The sequence below is a fragment of the Pollicipes pollicipes genome, unplaced genomic scaffold (genome assembly GCF_011947565.3).
Source record: "Pollicipes pollicipes isolate AB1234 unplaced genomic scaffold, Ppol_2.1 Scaffold_4295;HRSCAF=5057_pilon_pilon_pilon, whole genome shotgun sequence".
In the NCBI taxonomy this organism is placed as follows: domain Eukaryota; kingdom Metazoa; phylum Arthropoda; class Thecostraca; order Pollicipedomorpha; family Pollicipedidae; genus Pollicipes; species Pollicipes pollicipes.
In genome coordinates, this window is record NW_023596461.1 from 10688947 (window position 1) to 10707291 (window position 18345).

The following is an 18345-nucleotide window of genomic DNA, read 5'->3' on the forward strand; positions in this document are numbered from 1 at the left end:
CAAGACCAGGTGCCAGCTGCTCCAGGGCCAGGTGGCCGGCCTGAGGCTGCGCCACTAGGCCCAGCCGCTCCAGGACCAGGTGGCCGGCCTGAGGCTGCGCCACTAGACCCAGCCGCTCCAGGACCAGGTGGCCGGCCTGAGGCTGCGCCACTAGGCCCAGCCGCTCCAAGACCAGGTGCCAGCTGCTCCAGGACCAGGTGGCCGGACTGAGGCTGCGCCGCTAGACGCTGGCCGCGCCACCGCCTCGCCGCCGACTCGGCTCCAACCCACAGGAGCTCAGGCTACGCCGCGTCAGGCACACTTGACGCTATCTTTCGACCAGGCTGTCAAAATCAGACGTCTGAGAGAGAGAGACACACACACATGGGGCGACGGAGAGGGCGGAGAGAGGGGAGGGGGAAGTGAGCGAGATGTGGGTTTATGGCGGCGTTTTGTCGGAGGCCGAGACTGTCAACGGGGGTCTAACGTGGCGTTTACGGGCATCAGCCTCCCAGGCATCCCAATGGACGTGAATCAGAGAAACTGGGTCAGAGCGGATTGGATATTGGAAGCTGATTCGAGTACGTCTGGTGGGGAGGACCAGGGTCGAACGCCTCCTGTCGCAACCGCTTCCTACTGCAGATGGACTGAGGTCAGCCTCAAGACAAAAGGAATACAGGATGGATTCCCTGTCCCTTCCAGTCGACACGGCAGTGAGCAGTGCTGATGAGGAACGCAGCGGTTCGCGATCGTAGTCTTGTCGGCCGTGTGATGAGCATTTGCGTATTTGCTGAGACGGCAGTGTGGGGACCCCGGTCAGTGCTCGGCCGCTATCTCTCCGTCGTTATCGATGTCACATACTTAAGCTAAGCTGCGTTGCCATCATGTCAGTTGGTGACTTCCCAGCATTAGCAGCAATTTGGCTCTGTCATTCACGCTGTCCCTGCGTCCATTTGCTCGCCGTCGTGTAAGCTGGACAGACACGGCGCCGTCTCTGATTAGCTGGGTTTCTTACCTGATCAGTTGACAGCGGCTGAACCGTAATACTGGGCTGGAGAATGGACTCCGTGCGGATCTGGTTGCCCTGACGAGCCGCGGCTTAGAGCATCAGCCGGAACAGGACGACGATAATGCGTTGTCGGTGGCGTGGCGGATAGGAGCGCCGCACGCCAGACGCCAGCATAAGACGCAGCAGTCTGTCAGGATCCGGCCGCCTCAAGGGCGCACCTGGGGCAGGGAGCGAAAGGGCGGCTACTCCGTCCCTTTCAGAGTTGGTGGCTTCCTGGACCGTCAAAAGGGCGGGCGGTCCGAGCGCCTGAGTTTCTATCCGCGAACACTTCTCTTGAGAAATTGAAATGCGGTAGTGAGGAATAAGCTTTCTACGTTTTTAGCAGGTTTGACACGGGCCTCTGCACTGGCCGCGAGGCTCTAGATGGCCTGAAATAAGGTCCCGTGTAACATAGAATGGGCTAAATCCGACTAGAAAATCAAAATCAAGGGGCCAGAGGTGAAGTTCTCTCCCTGGCAGGGTGACGCCTGCCAAACCCTTGCTCCCCAATGGCAAAAACCTGGCCACGCATCTGGGCCGCACGGCCAGGACGCGCGCCGCCCGACTGCGCTGATCTGCGTCTGAAGGGCCTGTGCGTTATCTGTCCGCGCATGCAGTCTGCGTGTAACGGGCAGGGCTGCTGGGGGCTAAAAGCATTGTTTGGGCTGCATTCTCCGAGAAATTGCTCGTAGGTCAACAAGCGGGACTGCCTGCCAGGAGAACGAAAGGCGTGCCCGAGCTGCTTTTGCGTCCGGATGATTTCAAGCTGTTTAATGGTCTCACTAACCGGCATTTCCATTTACCTGTAGCGTTTCACGCTCCTTTAGGACATGTACGGATAACGACGCAACGTGTTTTACCTGGTGATGTATGTGAAGGTGTTCTGTAACGTTGTTTATGGAATACATGGCGGGACAATTAAGTGCTCTTTTATTACAAACCTAATGCTCTTTGTGAAAGAGAATTGGTGCACGAACGAGTGTCGGCAGGAGTGGACAGCATTCCCCTAGACCGCCCACTTAACAGCAGCCAACTTTCCAGTCATATCAAGCGAGACACCGCGGAGGGCCGTGCGATCCTGCCGGCCCGCTCAGTGGCGCCGGGATCGGGGCGCCGCTCTCCCCTTGCTGGGAAATGGAACGGACGGAACTCGAGCCTGACGCAGAACCATCGGGCATATCAGGGAACCGGCGAGCCTCCTAGCCCTGGTCCCCGTTCGCTCCCGTGGGGTTCGGAGCCCCCAGCCGGGCTGGCCCGTCGGCGCCGGTCGCGGCCGGTGCCAGCCACTCAGCCACCGGGGAATGCGAGCTGGCGCTGGCGCCGGGTTCGCCGCCGGCGGACGGGGGTGCAGCGCGTGTCTGGAGATGTAGCCAGGAAGTGCACGTCAAACGCCGTGCACGCCGTCAACGCTTGAGAGGATGCGAGGATTCACGGACGCGGATGTTTGTCTCGGGAAAGTGTGGACGCCCCGAAATCCCACACATTTTCGCCCATCAAGCCAGAAGTGTGCAAACGTTGAGTTTCCAGTTGGCATAAGCATCCGCACCAGTAACGTAAATTTCCCTGTATGCTTTTGGAACATGACCAACACATAATTCGGAGCCTGCGAATATGTCGCTTGCCGCTTGCGTGTCACTTGCAAAGTCCGCCCCTTCCGTGCCAACTTGTTTGGCTACTCCCGCACTCTTGCATACCGTTCGCGGAAGGGGACAAGAACCCGACTGAGATTGACCGGGAGACCTTCCCCCTCTTTCCCAACTGTTCTTTTGAGAGGTCGGCTCTCGCCATTGTTGCGAAGCGTCGCAGCACTCCGATCATGTAGAACAGACTGGGCTGCTGTCACCAAAAATTCGTCAATCGCCGGCGTCGATGAAGACATCCGGGCTCACTAGCTGGCATGGTTCATCAACTTAATGCTTTCTCCGGGAATGCGCTGTGCATTAGTTCGCAGCACAACGCTGACGGCTATTTCTAAACAGTACAGACATGTCTTGACTTCAGATGGCAATATGGGGTGTTCGGGTTTATCGTCAGCGCATTTTAACTTGTTTTTAAAACTGACGGATCTTACGGCGTCACATGCGTACCACCTGGTGGGGGCCTAGTCAGGAAAGGAAAAGTAGACGCTTTGGACGGAGTGAGCGATCCCTCGCGAAACGCCAAGCTGCGGAGGGCCTTAGCTCGAGAAAGCGGCTTATGCTCTGTCAGTTCGTTTTAAGACCTGACTGACACTTCGTCGACGGCATTAGCCGCGTTCAGTATTCCGTGAAGCCGGACAGGAAGCGAGTGGTGTTCGAAATTGGTCGGCCGGCAAGGTGAGCGTCTTGCATAAGAGCGCTGACAAACCCGGCTATGGTTGAGCCCTTTAACCGGCGTTCCACACCGACCTTCAGCGCAACGCGAGAGACGAAACAGAGAGCGCACCAAACTAACCATGAAGGCGAAACAGTGTATTGTCCAAATACATATAAGTTTACTTAGCTAAAAAATGTCAAACCGCCTTCGATGACGCTGATGAGTGATACCATGCACAGGACATATCAAAGCAGCCTCCGTCCGCCCGAAGTCATAGACTGAGCGCCCGACAAGACCTAACACACAATGGCTGAGATGAACACGATGAAACACCTCCCCAGCCCCCCAAGCTGACGGCGCTGTCGACCGTGCGTTCCCACACCCCCGATCGGTTTCGCGGCTCCCTCAGACCGCCCCAGCGACTGCGCGGCGCCGGGTCCGTACAGCGCCGCCCCGACCGGTCCAGCCCCGCCAGCAGCGCGCCAGTCCATCTGCGCCGGCCTCCTCAGGACGAGACCTCCTCGCTCGGGCCGTCGAAGTGGCCCATCTCCTCGACGTCGACCTCCGACTCGGCGGCATTCAGCATGTTGAGCGTCACGTCCGACTTGGCGGAGAGCTTGGCGGCGCCGGCGCTCGCCTGGGCCTGCATGCCCGCCTCGTCGAACGCCTTCTTCTTCAGCGCGTTCCGAATCTGGCTCCTGCGGGGAGGGCCAGGACCGACCAGGTCATGTCCGGTCAGCTTCGTTCAACTGGTGGAAGGGCAGGTGAGAGAACGGCCAGACGATGGCCAGGAAGGGTGACGGGCAAGCCGCATAAGGCCGAGAGTACGCCAGGCGCCGGGTGATCAGCGGGTCCGGTGATGGGTTGAAAGGGTCCGGTGATGGGTTGAAAGGGTCCGGTTAAAGGAACGGGTCCAGTGATGGGTTGAACGGGTTCGGTGCTGACTGGTCAGGCTGTCACAGCTCCGAGGGCTTCCGTCATCCGCCAGCGCTGGGTGTGGGTCACACAAGGGGCGCAACATTCGGCACGCCCTGTACACGGGGCTCAGGCGGCAGCTCAGCCGGGCGGGACGTGGCGCGGCATTGCCCGGCACAACAACCGGCATCGACAAACAAACGTCAAACGTCGGGACGCCGGAGTTCCGTTAAACGTAGAGCTGGGAAAAAAGCAATCTGTCGACCGGCATTTCACTCGCGGCCTGGGAGTTCGACACTGCACACACATAAACACGAAATGATACGCGCTCCGAGCCGCGACCCGCCGCGGTTCTGGGGCCGACGTCGCTGGTGCGCCGCGCCTTATCACGACTGTATGTGATGGGGCAGCCCTGATTGCGGGCAGGGCGCCATCTGGGCGGTGGTGTGGCTTTTCTCCGGGTCACTTAACGTCGCCAGCTCCACCGCCGTCGTCATTTGCGTCCGGAAACGTGTTGCAGTCTGTGAATGGGCTTGGGGCCGTGCCCTCAAGACCGACACCAACATAACAGCTTTTGAAGGCTGTTTGCGCCGCTGGCTTTCAGTGCCACCGACGAACGAATCTGAGTTATGGCACCTTGAGGGAGGATCCGTAATCTGAATAGTACCGTGTTTCGCATCCTACGATCTCGAAATCGAGTCCAAGTCCGAGTCCATTTGGTTTCACTGAGTCCGAGACCAAGTTTCAGGGCCTGGAGTCCGAGTCACATGGCGCGCCTCACAACGAACCATCTTATGGAACGGCAGCGACTTCGGTCGTCATATTAGCGCCCCGGGGCCACGGCAGAACCAAGAATTGAACTCGGGCACGTTCGCGCCTCTTACTACGTTACGGGAACGTCCAGGGTAAATATCGCCGGGAGGGATATGTGGGATGTTACGGACAGAGATTGACAGATATAAATGTGATCATGAGTTACAACCTTACTCAGCATGATCTGCAGAAACGCCAAAGGCTAACCTAAACTAACCGGAGTAGAAAAGCCCAACATGACCCGACATGTCCAATGCATACCAAACCAAGCCAATTCAGCACCTACAGTTTCCACAACAAGCAGTCTGTTTTAGGGGGCGGTTCCCAGACCAGACACTTTTTCAAGATCATGTGTCTTGTTACAAAGTCATTCGTTTGGTTTATCCGCAAGTTGTGACTTAGGTGACCGCCGAATTGCACGAATCATATTGGCTAAGGCGTTGAGTTCTTTTTAGGCTGTTTTTAATCCAGTTGAGTATCGATTCATTTTGACTAGGTCAAAGATTTCCGAATTCCAAATATTTTGAGTCGGAGTTGAATCAAGTTCATTTGGTTACGAGCGAACATCCAGTCTTTTTAAATGGATGACTTCGATACTGAATGCGACTCATATGTGACCTAATCGACTTAGTTGAGACGATTCCCGAAAGCCCCGGGTCCGGCATTGATCACGTGTCGGGGCTCAGCGGCCCGCCTGACGCCGCAGACCGCAAGTGACGTCGAGGTTGGCACTACCACTAATGGTATCCCGGCGGCCGGCGGAGAAGCTTCCACACGACACGGAACGAAACGGTCCCACTGGTCGAAATACAATCTTACGGTATCGAAAACCATATTTCACCGGGCCCGGCAAATGACGCTCGGGTTTGGCCGTCCGAATGATAGATGTAGTCCGTTTGCAGCAGGTCTGATCCACCCCGACTCACTGCCGCCCTCGGTCGCCCCGTCCTCCCCGTCCGGCCGTCGGTTCGCAGCAGGTCTGATCCACCCCGAGTCACTGCCGCCCTCGGTCGCCCCGTCCTCCCCGTCCGGCCGTCGGTTCGCAGCAGGTCTGATCCACCCCGAGTCACTGCCGCCTTCGGCCACCCCGTCCTCCCCGTCCGGCCGTCGGTTCGCAGCAGGTCTGATCCACTCCGCGTCACAGCCGCCCTCGGTCGCCCCGTCCTCCCCGTCCGGCCGTCGGTTCGCAGCAGGTCTGATCCACCCCGAGTCACAGCCGCCCTCGGTCGCCCCGTCCTCCCCGTCCGGCCGTCGGTTCGCAGCAGGTCTGATCCACTCCGCGTCACAGCCGCCCTCGGTCGCCCCGTCCTCCCCGTCCGGCCGTCGGTTCGCAGCAGGTCTGATCCACCCCGAGTCACTGCCGCCCTCGGTCGCCCCGTCCTCCCCGTCCGGCCGTCGGTTCGCAGCAGGTCTGATTCACCCCGAGTCACAGCCGCCCTCGGTCGCCCGCCCCCCCCCCCCCCCCGGGCACTCACACGCTGCGAGACTTCATGGTGTCGCTGATCTTCTGCAGGTCGCTGGCGAACCGCCGGACGGCGCCGTGCAGCATCTCGATCTCCTCCTCGCGCCACTTGCCGCTGCGGCACAGAGCCGGCGCGCCCCGCGTCATGAAGGCACTTTGTCACGCGCACATTCGTCCCACCGCCGGCTGGCCGGACCGGCGTTCACTGCGGGGGCGGAAGGGGCGGACGGGGGAAGGCGTCGCCGAAAGTCTCCTCGACCAACAGCAGCGGCGGAACGCAGCCAGCGTCACCGAGCGCCACTCTAACTGACAGAACGGTTAGGAGATGGAGCGCTGACTGAGATGGGACCAGATGGGGCGCGGGAAAACAGCGCTCATTAATCACATATTCGACTCAGTAATAATCCGCATAGAGTCACACTGGGCTAATGGCGACAAGCAAAACGGTGACACTCCGGGAGTGTTTATAATGTAACGTGCGAACACATTTCATGCATAAAGATCTATTTTCACTTGAGTATGATCGACTATTAGCACCAAGGAACCACGGTAAGACTACGTCACAGATTATCTTAAATGACCGTGGAGTGCGTACATCCCAGACAATAGCTCAGCTGGCTTCGGCATACGGGCTAGACGCTTTAAGATGCCTTTCGCTGGAGCCGGTCAGGCTCCCAACACAATCACGCATTTCCGATCCACGCCAGCCGTGCTTTTATCGACACAACAGGAGCAGGACAGCATAGAGGTCCGACATCGTCACGGCCCGGGGTACGCGTCACATCTCGATGAATTTTTACGCAGCTGCCCCCGAAAGGCTTCAGTAATTTCATAGAAAATACGTCGATTACAAGTCTATCAACTCATCTTCCAACGATTAACAGAAAATCCTCAAGTGCAAAATACATTTTGCAAGCCCATAAAAGTACAAACACCTAAACATTCTCTTGCTTGACTTAGTATCCGGCCGTGCCGCTATTGGCCAAAAGCCCGTAACAATGGCAGCAGCAAAGCATCTGATAACGCTGTGCTAGCAGACGTCTGTAGAAAATACCGTTAGATGGTCATGGTCAAAATTTCGAAGAATTATTGTATCGTACCGATACAGCTTAACGCGGAAAGGCAGCCTCAACTGATGAACGATGACTGATGAACCAACGCCACTTATGACAGGGTCAGCCCGTTCATATGTCCCTTCCCCGCGAAGTAAGCGGAACTTGACTAAGCGGAACGTGACAGCAATTGGCACATTAAGTCCACTGATATATCTACAGACTGATGCGTGGATGACTAAACTGACTCACGGAAGTAAGCACGCTGAAGGTTTCTAGGCACATAACTCAAAACGAACTTCTTGGCAGACCCAATCACTTTAACACCACGAGCTTTGTCCCTGCCACGTAATTTCTCGGCCCATGGTCGAAAGGACAACCACCGCTCCCGGGAGGGTGGGTGCTGAAGATGGGGGTGGGGTGGGGGTGGGGTGGGGAGGGGGCAGTTTCTACCGCTCTCGGGAGGGTGGGCGATGGAGGTGGGGATAGGGGACCGTTCCTCGTCGCCTGGAAGGTTGGTGGTCCGTGGCTGTATCTAATTGGCTACTGAGACAGAAACATGGACCCTTGGCCCTCGAAGCTTTCGATTTATGAACGCCGGAACCATTTTGCAGATAACGGTCGCTAAAGGATAGCAAACTGGGTCACATGTCGATCATTGATCAACAGTGACGTCCTGAACCCAATAACGCCAGCTCGGCATTCAGCGCGGGACCCAAAACGATGGCCAAATGATGGACAGCAGATAGATCGTGACTTTCCCCAGGGGCACCCACTCAGCGCTGCAAGCAAACTAGCGCCCACCCACCACCTGATATCTTAGGCAGTTCTGCCTGCCCCACTGAACAGGCTCAGCCCACCCGGCCGACAATTCCATGCTGTCACCATGGATATCGCGCGGGGTTGCGCAATCCCGCGCGGCGGCGGGTGTTGCACACGACCATCACGTTGAAAGCCCCGGCGGCAGCTTGTTCCGCGTCGTGACCCCGGGTGCGTCCCGAGCACACGGTCCGCCTTCGGACGGCGTCAAGCCGCACACCGGATGATATTTTGGCCGCGAAGGTTTCAGACCAAGTGCGAATTTTATGAGAGTTCGGTGACATTAAACGAATGTGAAGTTTGCTTTCCTTTTACTTGCGATGATAGCAGCCCGACGATGAAGTTGCTTGTGGATCCAGGCTATCGTGACGTACGCCCTGAAGTTAGTGCTAAGGTCTGCCCTGTCTGACCTTTGGCCTGCGACCGGTCAGTTTGGGTCCCCGGGTTCGAATCCCGGTTGCGCCATGGCCCCTGAACGCTCATATCGCACGGGCTCTCACGCGGGAGTCCGGGTTCGAATTCCGGCCGTGCCATGACTCCTAAGCGTGACGACGCGCGTCGCGAACCATTTTTGAGCAGCGCCAGCGACTGACGTGTGCATATTGCCGTTCAGGGGCCATGCCGCAACCGGAATCGAACCCTGGCCCCCCACGTGGGAGCCCAGCGCTCTCGACGCTCTAAGCTGTAACCATTCGGCCATTACACGCTCCACCCCCTCGTTTGGTTCCCGCGGCGGTCGCGGACGATGATGATGATGATGATTTGGGGTTTTAGGGCGCATCCGGCGGTCGCGGAAGTTCAGTAGTTGGTTCGATTGCGTGCGTAGCCGGTAATTGGCCAGAGTAGCCGTGTCAACGCATTCATATCCTGACCACTGCAAGTGCGCAACCGTGAGAAAACTTGCAATTTCTTTTTAGCCTGCCTGCACCGGCATATGCATCACTAGAACGCTTGAGCTGTGCATAGCAGGTAAACGACTGGCACCGACCAAGGAAGGATTCATTATGTTTTTACGCAAGCAGCGCAAGCTCACTTCACGCAGGTCGAACCTTTTCATGACAAGAAGGAAAGTACCACGAGTTGTAGCCTAAGGGACGTCAATGGGAAGCCACAGCATATTACCGCCCAGCGCAGGCGGGCTTTGGCAACGTACATCGCAATAATGTCGTGCTCAAAAGGGCATATGGTTGCGAAAGACCGCCAACGAACAGAAATATCTGAAAACGGAAGCGCACAAACTGAGAATAACTCACCCGCCTGCGTCGTGTTTTTTTTATTACTTTTTTGTGATATTTTATTTCATGTGAAATTTTAAAACACATTGTTTTTTAACCCCAGCTGAGCAAAATATTTGTTTTCAGAAACATGCATAATATGCAAAAAGCCGTCACCGCGCACCCTCATGATGCTGACATCTTCCGTTTTGTACAAGGAGATGGGAGGTATTTCATCAGTGGTACTAATCCTTTATTCGCAGCATTCTTAAAGGGAGTGTTCGACAACTGTGTGGGGTGTTCGACTGACAGACATTTTGGAGGACATTCAGTGCAGTTCACAACCATGCCTCTTTTAAGGCCGAAAATACTCTTGTTTCTGAGCTTGACACCCGCGAACTTGCGCAGAATATTTCATGCAAATCATTTCAAAGAACACTGGCAGTGAACGATGCCGTGGAAACATCACGCGAATGCCGCCCACTCAATAGCCATGTGGAAGTGCTCAAGCTTAAGAAAAATGTGATCATCGAATTATTCGTGCCTGGCGTACCTCACCAATGACGTGTGTGCCGGCTGGTGTTTAAGCTCATCATTAACATTCATTTTAAGCTAATCACTTGCATATGAACTGCGACGGGACGAACGAGAGCACACTGATGACGAAAAACCACGAAGTTTTGCGATGTTTTTTTTTAACAAAACGTCGCGATGACCGCTCTATAATTATCGAACGAAGTTTCGCGATGTTTTTGCGCACGGTCTACGTAGGCAACACTTCGGCGTGGGGTGGGGGGCAGACCCTATCCTGCAAGCGATTAACCCTCGAGTCTTGCATCCGTAAATACAATAACCCGGCCATGATATACAAGAACATTAAAAAAACTCTACACTACACGGAGCTAAGGAAAATTCAACCTAGAAACCACACAGCCCTCGAGTCCGCGTCCAGTACCTGTTAGGAGCCTGCTGGGATGCTTGCTGAAGTTGTATGGTAAGAGTCCCAAGCTTGTTGAAAGCTTTGCCAGCATCGCAGAAAATCTCACCAACCTGCGGCAAGACAGAAATGGTGCGAGGCAGTAAGCCACCACACTCAAGCAAGACCGCGCTTTCATAATGAGGCCATAGCCTGAATCGAAATGCAACACCCCATAAAAAACTCTCGCGACTCGCAGAATCGTGAGTTCGTCATCATGCTGACAGAACAGCTGCCATGATTTTATGTTGGGACCGCGCAAGCAATACCCAGTGGCATTTCTGTGCTCACATGGTTTGCATGGCACAAAGTGCCCGGTCCAGATTTCCGATTACAGGGGAACCTGCTTACGTCAAATGGCCTGAAGTAGTCACAAGACCATTAAAAGTGTTATCCCTCTCCAGAACTAGAACGTTTTGGTTTCTGAGGTACACGCAAGTTAAGATGTGCAGCATTTTTCTTACAGACAATTTACAGGCCATTCGGGCATGCATGAAGCCATAGTAACACCATTAGATCCTGCCACCCAACAGGCCAGACGGCGTGTAAGGCCAGGATGTAAATCACCCTTGAGGCATTCAGATCTGGTGTGTGGTCAGATCTGTGAGCGCGATTTCCAAATAAAGAGGACGTTAGTCGGCTCTCAAACAATGTTAACGATGTTGCAAGCTGTGCAAACTTCAACCATGAAGCACGTTTTGTGCTACATCATGTAAGAAGTTGGGCATGGTTTCTTCGCTTGCTAGTTGTTACATAACTAGTGGTTGTAATAGAATAGCTTGAGGAAAACACCATAACGAGGGTGTAAACATAAGTAAACATCCCAAATTCAAATATGCAAGAACATCATGAGAAAATGCTAAAAAACGAACACACAACAACATTTGGCTTAGCGACACTTCCAGCCCATAATGTCCTGTCTCGCCGAGTTTGTAGTACTACAAGGAAGTGGACAATTCACACGACTAGTTAGGCAGTACGTCAAGGCTATACAAATGTTTCATGACGTAATCAAACAATGACGTGTTGAGGAGCGTGTTGTGGCGTGTTGCATGTGCATACCTTGGTGATTGTGCATGTACTGTGGGTGTCGCATGCGGTATTGACTTGCATGGTGGTTGCTTGGTGCATGCGGTCGTGGACGCTCTCGTTGCTGCATGCTGCATGCCCTTAAGCTAGCTCCCAAGGCTGTATGCTGTGTATGGCTAGTTGCCAGCTAATGAGGCCTTGGCACGCGTTGCAGAATGAGTGTCTAGTTCGACGGTCTACTACTTTCTGAATACATTGCAGTCAGTCACAGTATTTACTAAATAGAGAAACTGCGTTTTCCAGAACAGTATTTTCTATTTTAAAGTACACCGATAGCTATGAGTCAGTTTGTTCTGTCATATCCGATGCTTGCTTCAATATCTTCAAATGTGGAGAATTCCGTTTAAGGACAGCGCCAAAATCGAGTACATGAACACAAGTAAACAACCTAAAGTATCGAAGAAATGTTATAACCCGTTTTAGGAAACTTCAACTCCTCAGTGTTTAATTTGTGTGCAAACTGTAGAATGTTACAAAGTCATTTTGCGGCCAAAGGAAGTCTGGACGAACTGGAAAATCACTGACATTGTTGCAGCAAGGCACAAAGGCCCCTGAAGAAAGTTTTGAAAATTTTGCAAAATTGTACCGTGTTGCATGCACGCACCCCATTGTAATGCTACACATCCTGATGCTCGACTAGTCCATGCCATTCGTCATTTTGAGAGGATATCTGCGGACTTTGCGCGGAACCTGAGGCCTCGCCGTCTCGAGGACAGTACCTCCTCGTTATGGTAGATTTATCTGCGAGGATGAATGGTACCACCTGGAGCGGAGTGCTCTAAGCTTTGGCTTTCAGAGGCTGCCAAATACACAGCGAGAAGCAGTCTCGGACCGGGTGGTCGCTCATCAGATCACTGCTTTGCACCACTACCGCCAACGAAACCCCTCATGCAAGGCGGTTTTCATCCGTCGCGAGTTGGCCGATGGCTACTCTTTCCTAACCTGGCTGGCCTCCACTGAATTAGCAGTGTTGCGGAAACTCGTCCGGGAATGTGAGTAAGATACTCTCTATCCGATACTCTCGCGGCGCCCGTAGCGCTGGTCAGCGCGACACCTTCCTATGCTCAGGTGCCTTATCCTGACGGACGACGGTCTACTGCGGCAAAGACTGGGCGCCAGCTACCGCCCAGGGAAGGCCGAGGTGGGGGCAGGGTCGGACGCGGGCCCGCTGGTATGAATCCTGCAGAGCCCGTCTGCGAGGTCCCGTCCGGGACGCCTACCCCTCCTCCCCCGAGCCGAACCATTCGCCGTCGTCTGAGTCGTCGGACTCTGCAGCAAGTGATAAGGACCTTCCCTGTGACAAGCCAACACGCTGATCGGCTCGTGCCCGAAAGACTAGACCTGTGCCATGCATAATGGAAACTGGTCACGGATCGCTTGGACTTATGTCCCTGCCCAAGTGCCGGCTGATGACGTACTGCGTCACGTGTCACGCAGTGCGCAGACGCTTTTAGTCGCGTCATGTGATCTTCCCTTTCCTTAGTGGCGGACAATGTGATGAGTGGGCATTTGGCTTGAATAGTGTTTGTTGTGTGGCGTTTACATGTCGGTTCGCATGCTTGTTGCAGGGTTCAATCAATCAATGTCTGCAATTGTGTTAAATAATGCCTTACATAGAAGGCAGTTGCTGCTTTGAAATAATTACACCTTAATGAAGAAGACACGTGCAATATCAGGAAAGGGTGGGGGAGACCCGTGACTGGGCACACTGATGAACTGTAATTATGCATAGCACATTCATGCTAAAAAAACAAATACACAGTTTGGTTAAGCATGTGAAAAGGCTGAGTATAAGTCAACAATATCATGCAGTACCTTGCTTGCAGAACTCATGTTGCTGGGTCACACAACAAAATGTTTTGGATGCTTCTTGCTGAATAATTCCTCCTGCAAAAACAAGAGCTGCATTGAATTATGTCGGCTGCATGCCACATGTAACAATATGGGAACAAACACATTGTTAGGGATTGTGATCATGTTTCATGCATCCTGTGGGTGCTGCATCTGTGGTTGCCATCACTACACTCTGGGGGTTGCAGCATATTCCTTACCTTGATGAATATCAGTCAGTAGTTTTCCATGATTTGTGACTTCACAGCTTTTCACTTTACTCTAGGGACTGCAATATCATATTTCTCAGTTTCATCAACTGGCAACAGAAGCACAAAACTGAGACACCAATGATCCATGAAATAACCTAATTAGAACAGCATCCAGCTCTATCACACTTTATTATTAAGCAATCAGGAAACCAAATCCTCAATGGGGTCCAGAATTCTATAATTCATCCAGATGTATGTGCAGGGCACAAATATAAGCTGATACTTCCCAAATTCTTGCCTCTTAGTAGCATCCAAACACATCACATTCCAATGACTGCAAAGATGTTTCCCTTGGCCCAAAAACCCAGCCATTTAACCTACCCTGTTGATTTTTCAAGCCAGGGGCACCTAAATGCTGGGTTGGCCTAAGCCTGCTCAATGCTCATTGGCACATGTTGGGCGAAAAGAACAAGGAGCACATTCTAAGGTTGAGGCTTGTCTTATCAACAATGCAACACAACACATAATGCCGTGGTCAACTGGAATGATCCATTTCCAGAGCTAACACATGCCTCAAACTACCACCCAAATTTCATGACAACAGATGACATTGTTTCAAAGTAAGATTGACAACTGCTCAATGAACAGGCAAGCTCATTCCAAACTTCATCTGGCATGATGTGCAAGAGGTACATATGAAATCATGCTATCAAAATTATGTCTGACAGCCTCCACACACACACACAGTTTGTTAGCTGCTACCCCATAGTCACTTGACATCTGACCAATGAGACCACTTTGCTAAGCCCCAGGGACTGTGATGCTGGGTTTACCAATGTCAAGTTTGATGGTGATTGGATTAATATTGAGAAAGGTGTGGCAACAGGTGGTGAACCTGAAGCTGGCATACCATAGCATAACAAATATTGATAGCCAACCAAGTGGTCAACTTAATGAATATGAAAATAAAGAAAGCCCTTGTGGTGCACATGATTAGTTTGACTGTGCAACCCCTGTGATGTATGCATGAATGCTGGTAGTTTGGGCTTTTATCATTGTTTCTGAATAGTTAATGCAGATGCACTGTTCACAGTTTTACCTTTATGCTGACAGCCTGACAGGCAGCTTGCAAAAGCCATGTGTTATGAATAATTTATGCCATAAGAGGTCAAAAATGTGACAGCATACAGAAATGTTGACTCACTTCACCAAAGTGGGTGAATATTGCCAAACTGGCTGCCTCCAGCCCAGTCTGCAGAAAAAAATCCATCCACTGTGCTGGATGAACCTCATGCTCCCATGCATTTGTCCAGGTCAGGCCAAATTGCATGTTTCATATCATTTGCCTGGAATTACCCTCACAATGTCCAAATTCCTTGAAACATCAGCTCTCCATGTCATAACATTGGTGGCAACTGTGTGCCAAACACCGAGCACTTGGATTTGACAAGTATACACATGCTTAAATTTTTCATTGGGTGCCACTGCTACATGTCACTGCTATGCTGGACATGATGAGACTGGTGTTTACTGTTTGCAGTATTGCAGTTATATTTGTTGCAGTCTGTAAGTAACATTCCAGCACTCAAGCTAGATGGTAGCTTGCCATATTGATTATTGACCTTCTGTCTGGAGCCAAATATGGTGCTAAATAGAAAACTGTGAACCCAATGGGGGAAAAGTTCCCAGGCCCCTCTTGGTTGCATCCAAAAAATATTGTTGGTTCTTTAATGGCATTGTTCTCTGGCAAAAGTGCATGCACAATTTGAAGAGAAATTCATTAAGCAAAGTCCCATGACACACCAGTGAACCACCTCAATGTCACAATTATAGCACTGTTTTATGGTAATTTTGTGAAAATGATGCAGAACCTATCATACCAGCATAACGTGCAGCAATGGCCCAAAGCACGAAATAATGATAATTGTTCCCCTCATGATTTGCGGTGCCAATGACGTCGTTTGGGTTGCATGATTTCAAAGTTGGGCGGTTCTGCTAAAGCGAGCTGATCAGCTTCGTTGCGTGCGGCGCTTTATATGCCGTAAGTCAGCACTTTAAGTACAAGTTTCTTAATATTTTAAGGGCTGTGAAGAACTCCAAATTCCTTACCTTAGCCGGAAGACCCCAAGTCTAATATATCATCTCACACTTCAGCGCAAACCGCGTTAACACGAGCTAAGGCCGCCTTTACCTGCTTAAATGAGCGCAAAGCGATCTACCGCAGGAAAACCATGGGGAAGGCAAGGCCGCGCAATCGCACCATATATCGCCTTAGATGCGTCAATTTTCATATTAGTCCGATTCTAATCGCCTTGTCCGATTTGGAACCAATGCAGCAAAACGTCATGACAGTTCTTGATTTTCCGGTTTGTTTTCTCTCTCCCAGCACGTTTTAAAGGGAGTATTCCACCTTTTCGTAATATCTTCTTCATATTACAATCTTTTTTATATTACATCAGACTATACGATTTGATCAGTTGTTCCAGTTTTCTCGAAATGCAGTCGACGACGTGGGGAAAATATCATAGTGATAGGAGCACGTACCCCCTCCTCCCACGTGTCGGCGATAGATCACCAATAACGCGCAGTCGGCTCCATATCGGTGGCTCGAGGGACGAATCCCCAAGCAGGAACAAAGCAGGAGCCGGCGATTTGCATTGGTCGGGACCTCAACGTCTATCAGGGCCCCCACAGCGCCTGAGGGGCCCTGTGCTGGCAAGAGGCCCGAGTCGGCAGGAGGCACTGTTCGAAGAGGTTCGAAAGGAGCCTGGAGGGCCACCGGGGCCGCCGATTAAGAGCCCGATTGGAGGGCTTGAGGACACGAAGAGTTGGTCGGGTCTTATTCAGGGGCCCCGGTGTGCTCTGGGATGGGCCCTCAAATGACAGAGGGCTGTTTGCACCGATCTGGGAACTCTTGAGTCGATATGGGCCTATGTGTCGGTCAGGCACCACCAAAACCACACAGCTCCATGTCGGTACGGGCCTGAAGACCCACTTCCTAATCATCTACAAAGCCGGGACCAGCGATTTACACTTGCCGAAACGCCTGTATCTGTTAGGGGCCCGCAGTGCCTTACAGGGGGGTCCGTGTTGGCAACGAGCCCCAAACCGACCGAGGGCAGTGAACGATGAGGTCCAAAGAGGGCCCGGGTGGCCCGGTGGAACCGACGATCGAGGGCGTGGTTGGAGGCCATAAGGGTTCCAAGGACCGGGTCATATAAAGAATCGCAGCCCGTAGGGTCGTGACTTGAAATATCAGCCAGAGCTTCTCTTGCAGCGTTTGAGGATCCCCTGTAACAATGTCGGTGTCTCGGTCGGCCAGAGATCGCGAACACCGAGCAGTTGGCTTCCTGTCAGTCTGAACTCTAGGGGCCCACTTCCCTCGCGAAAGCAGGGCCGGGGCCACGTATTATATTGGTTTGGGTCCCCAAAACAATGGTTGGGCCCCTGTGTTGGTCAGGGGTTCACAGTGCCTAACAGGGGATCATGTGTCGGTTAGTGGCCCCGAATCGGTCACTGCCTTTGTATGAGAAAGTCCAAAGGGAGACCCGAGGGCCCTCGGGACCAAAGATCAAGGGTCCGATCGGGAGGCTGAATGGCCGGAAGGGACGACTGTAGGTCACATTAAGGGCCGCAGCCCATAGGGCAGAGGGCCTCTTGCACCAATTGGGAACTCCTGAGACAAACGTTCCTCCATTTCGGCCAGAGATCACGAACACCAAACAGTTGGCTCAGTGTCCGTCTAAGCTCTTGGGGCCCATTTCCAAAGCAGAGACGAAACCGGGCCTGCGATTTGCATTGGTCAGCGCCTCTGCAATCATGCGGGTATTCTGTATCAGTTAGGGGCACACATTGTGTAGCAGGGTGTTCCGTCTCAACGAGGAGTCTCGAATCAGCCAGGGGAACATTTGCTCAGAAGTGACGTGAGCGGGACCCCGAATGACAGGGACTTCTTACGCTGATTGGGGTCCTCTGACAATGAAAGGAAACATGATCTATGATGAGTGTTCAAATCGAGACACTGAAAGAGTCCTGTGTCAATCAGGGCTCCCAGTGTTGAACGACGGGCTCTCCAACCCAAGTCCAGCACGGGCCCGTTCAGCCGAGCTGGAGTCTATGCGCCAATTACTGGGCCGCCTGCGACGAGCAGGGATGTCGTTATGTCAATGAGGTTCTTACGCCGATTCGGGGCCAACTACGCTGGTCAGAAGGCCTCCCACGTCAGGATGGGACATATGGGATATGATGTATCCTTTTAAGGGTCTCCGGATAGACAAGGGGATCCCGCCCCGTGTCGCCAGAATGGCAGCTGGAAGGCAACCCGCGGTGGAACTAAATGGCCATTCAGCTCCGACCGAGAACAAAAGTGTGCCCCCCCCCCCCTATTGTTCTACTGAATAGGCCCCTTGCGTGGAAGGAAACAAGAGGTCTCATTAGTGTTGAACAGGGTGGGTCGAAGTAAGTTGAAAGTAGTGTTCCGCATTAGTATGAGGTTTTGAACTGAAATAACCATCTTAAAGACCGTTCGATGCTGTTCACAATCTTGCTCTTCTTAAGAACTAAGCCCCTCTGGTTTCTGAGCTATACTCCCGCGAAAATGCGGGGAAGGCACATCGGGAAAAGTATTTCAAAGGCACCTTG

At 52.8% G+C, this 18345-nt stretch overlaps 1 protein-coding gene across 2 annotated transcripts; it reads right to left on the reverse strand.

Annotated features, from left to right (window-relative positions):
• Nucleotides 1–3462: 3462 nt before the first annotated feature.
• Nucleotides 3463–15997, reverse strand: LOC119097084 (chromatin complexes subunit BAP18). Of its 2 annotated transcripts, XM_037220120.1 has the most exons (6): nucleotides 15814–15997; nucleotides 13714–13811; nucleotides 13478–13549; nucleotides 10553–10647; nucleotides 6526–6627; nucleotides 3463–4020 (listed from the first exon to the last, which is right to left on the reverse strand). In XM_037220120.1, the coding sequence occupies exons 3-6, from the start codon at nucleotides 13493–13495 to the stop codon at nucleotides 3828–3830; spliced, it is 408 nt and encodes a 135-aa protein (XP_037076015.1). In that variant the 5' UTR covers nucleotides 13496–13549; nucleotides 13714–13811; nucleotides 15814–15997; the 3' UTR covers nucleotides 3463–3827. The 2 variants fall into 2 exon arrangements, with proteins under 2 accessions (XP_037076015.1, XP_037076014.1); XM_037220119.1 differs by lacking the exon at nucleotides 13714–13811 and having other exon boundaries at nucleotides 15814–15994.
• Between the last annotated feature and the right edge of the window lie 2348 nt (nucleotides 15998–18345).

Coding starts and splice junctions, on each gene's coding strand:
- LOC119097084 (XM_037220120.1), bottom strand. Junction 6,628..10,552: donor TCCCAGCAGGCTCCTAACAG/GTACTGGACGCG, acceptor TCTGTGCCGCAG/CGGCAAGTGGCGCGAGGAGG. Junction 4,021..6,525: donor ACCATGAAGTCTCGCAGCGT/GTGAGTGCCCGG, acceptor CCCTCCCCGCAG/GAGCCAGATTCGGAACGCGC.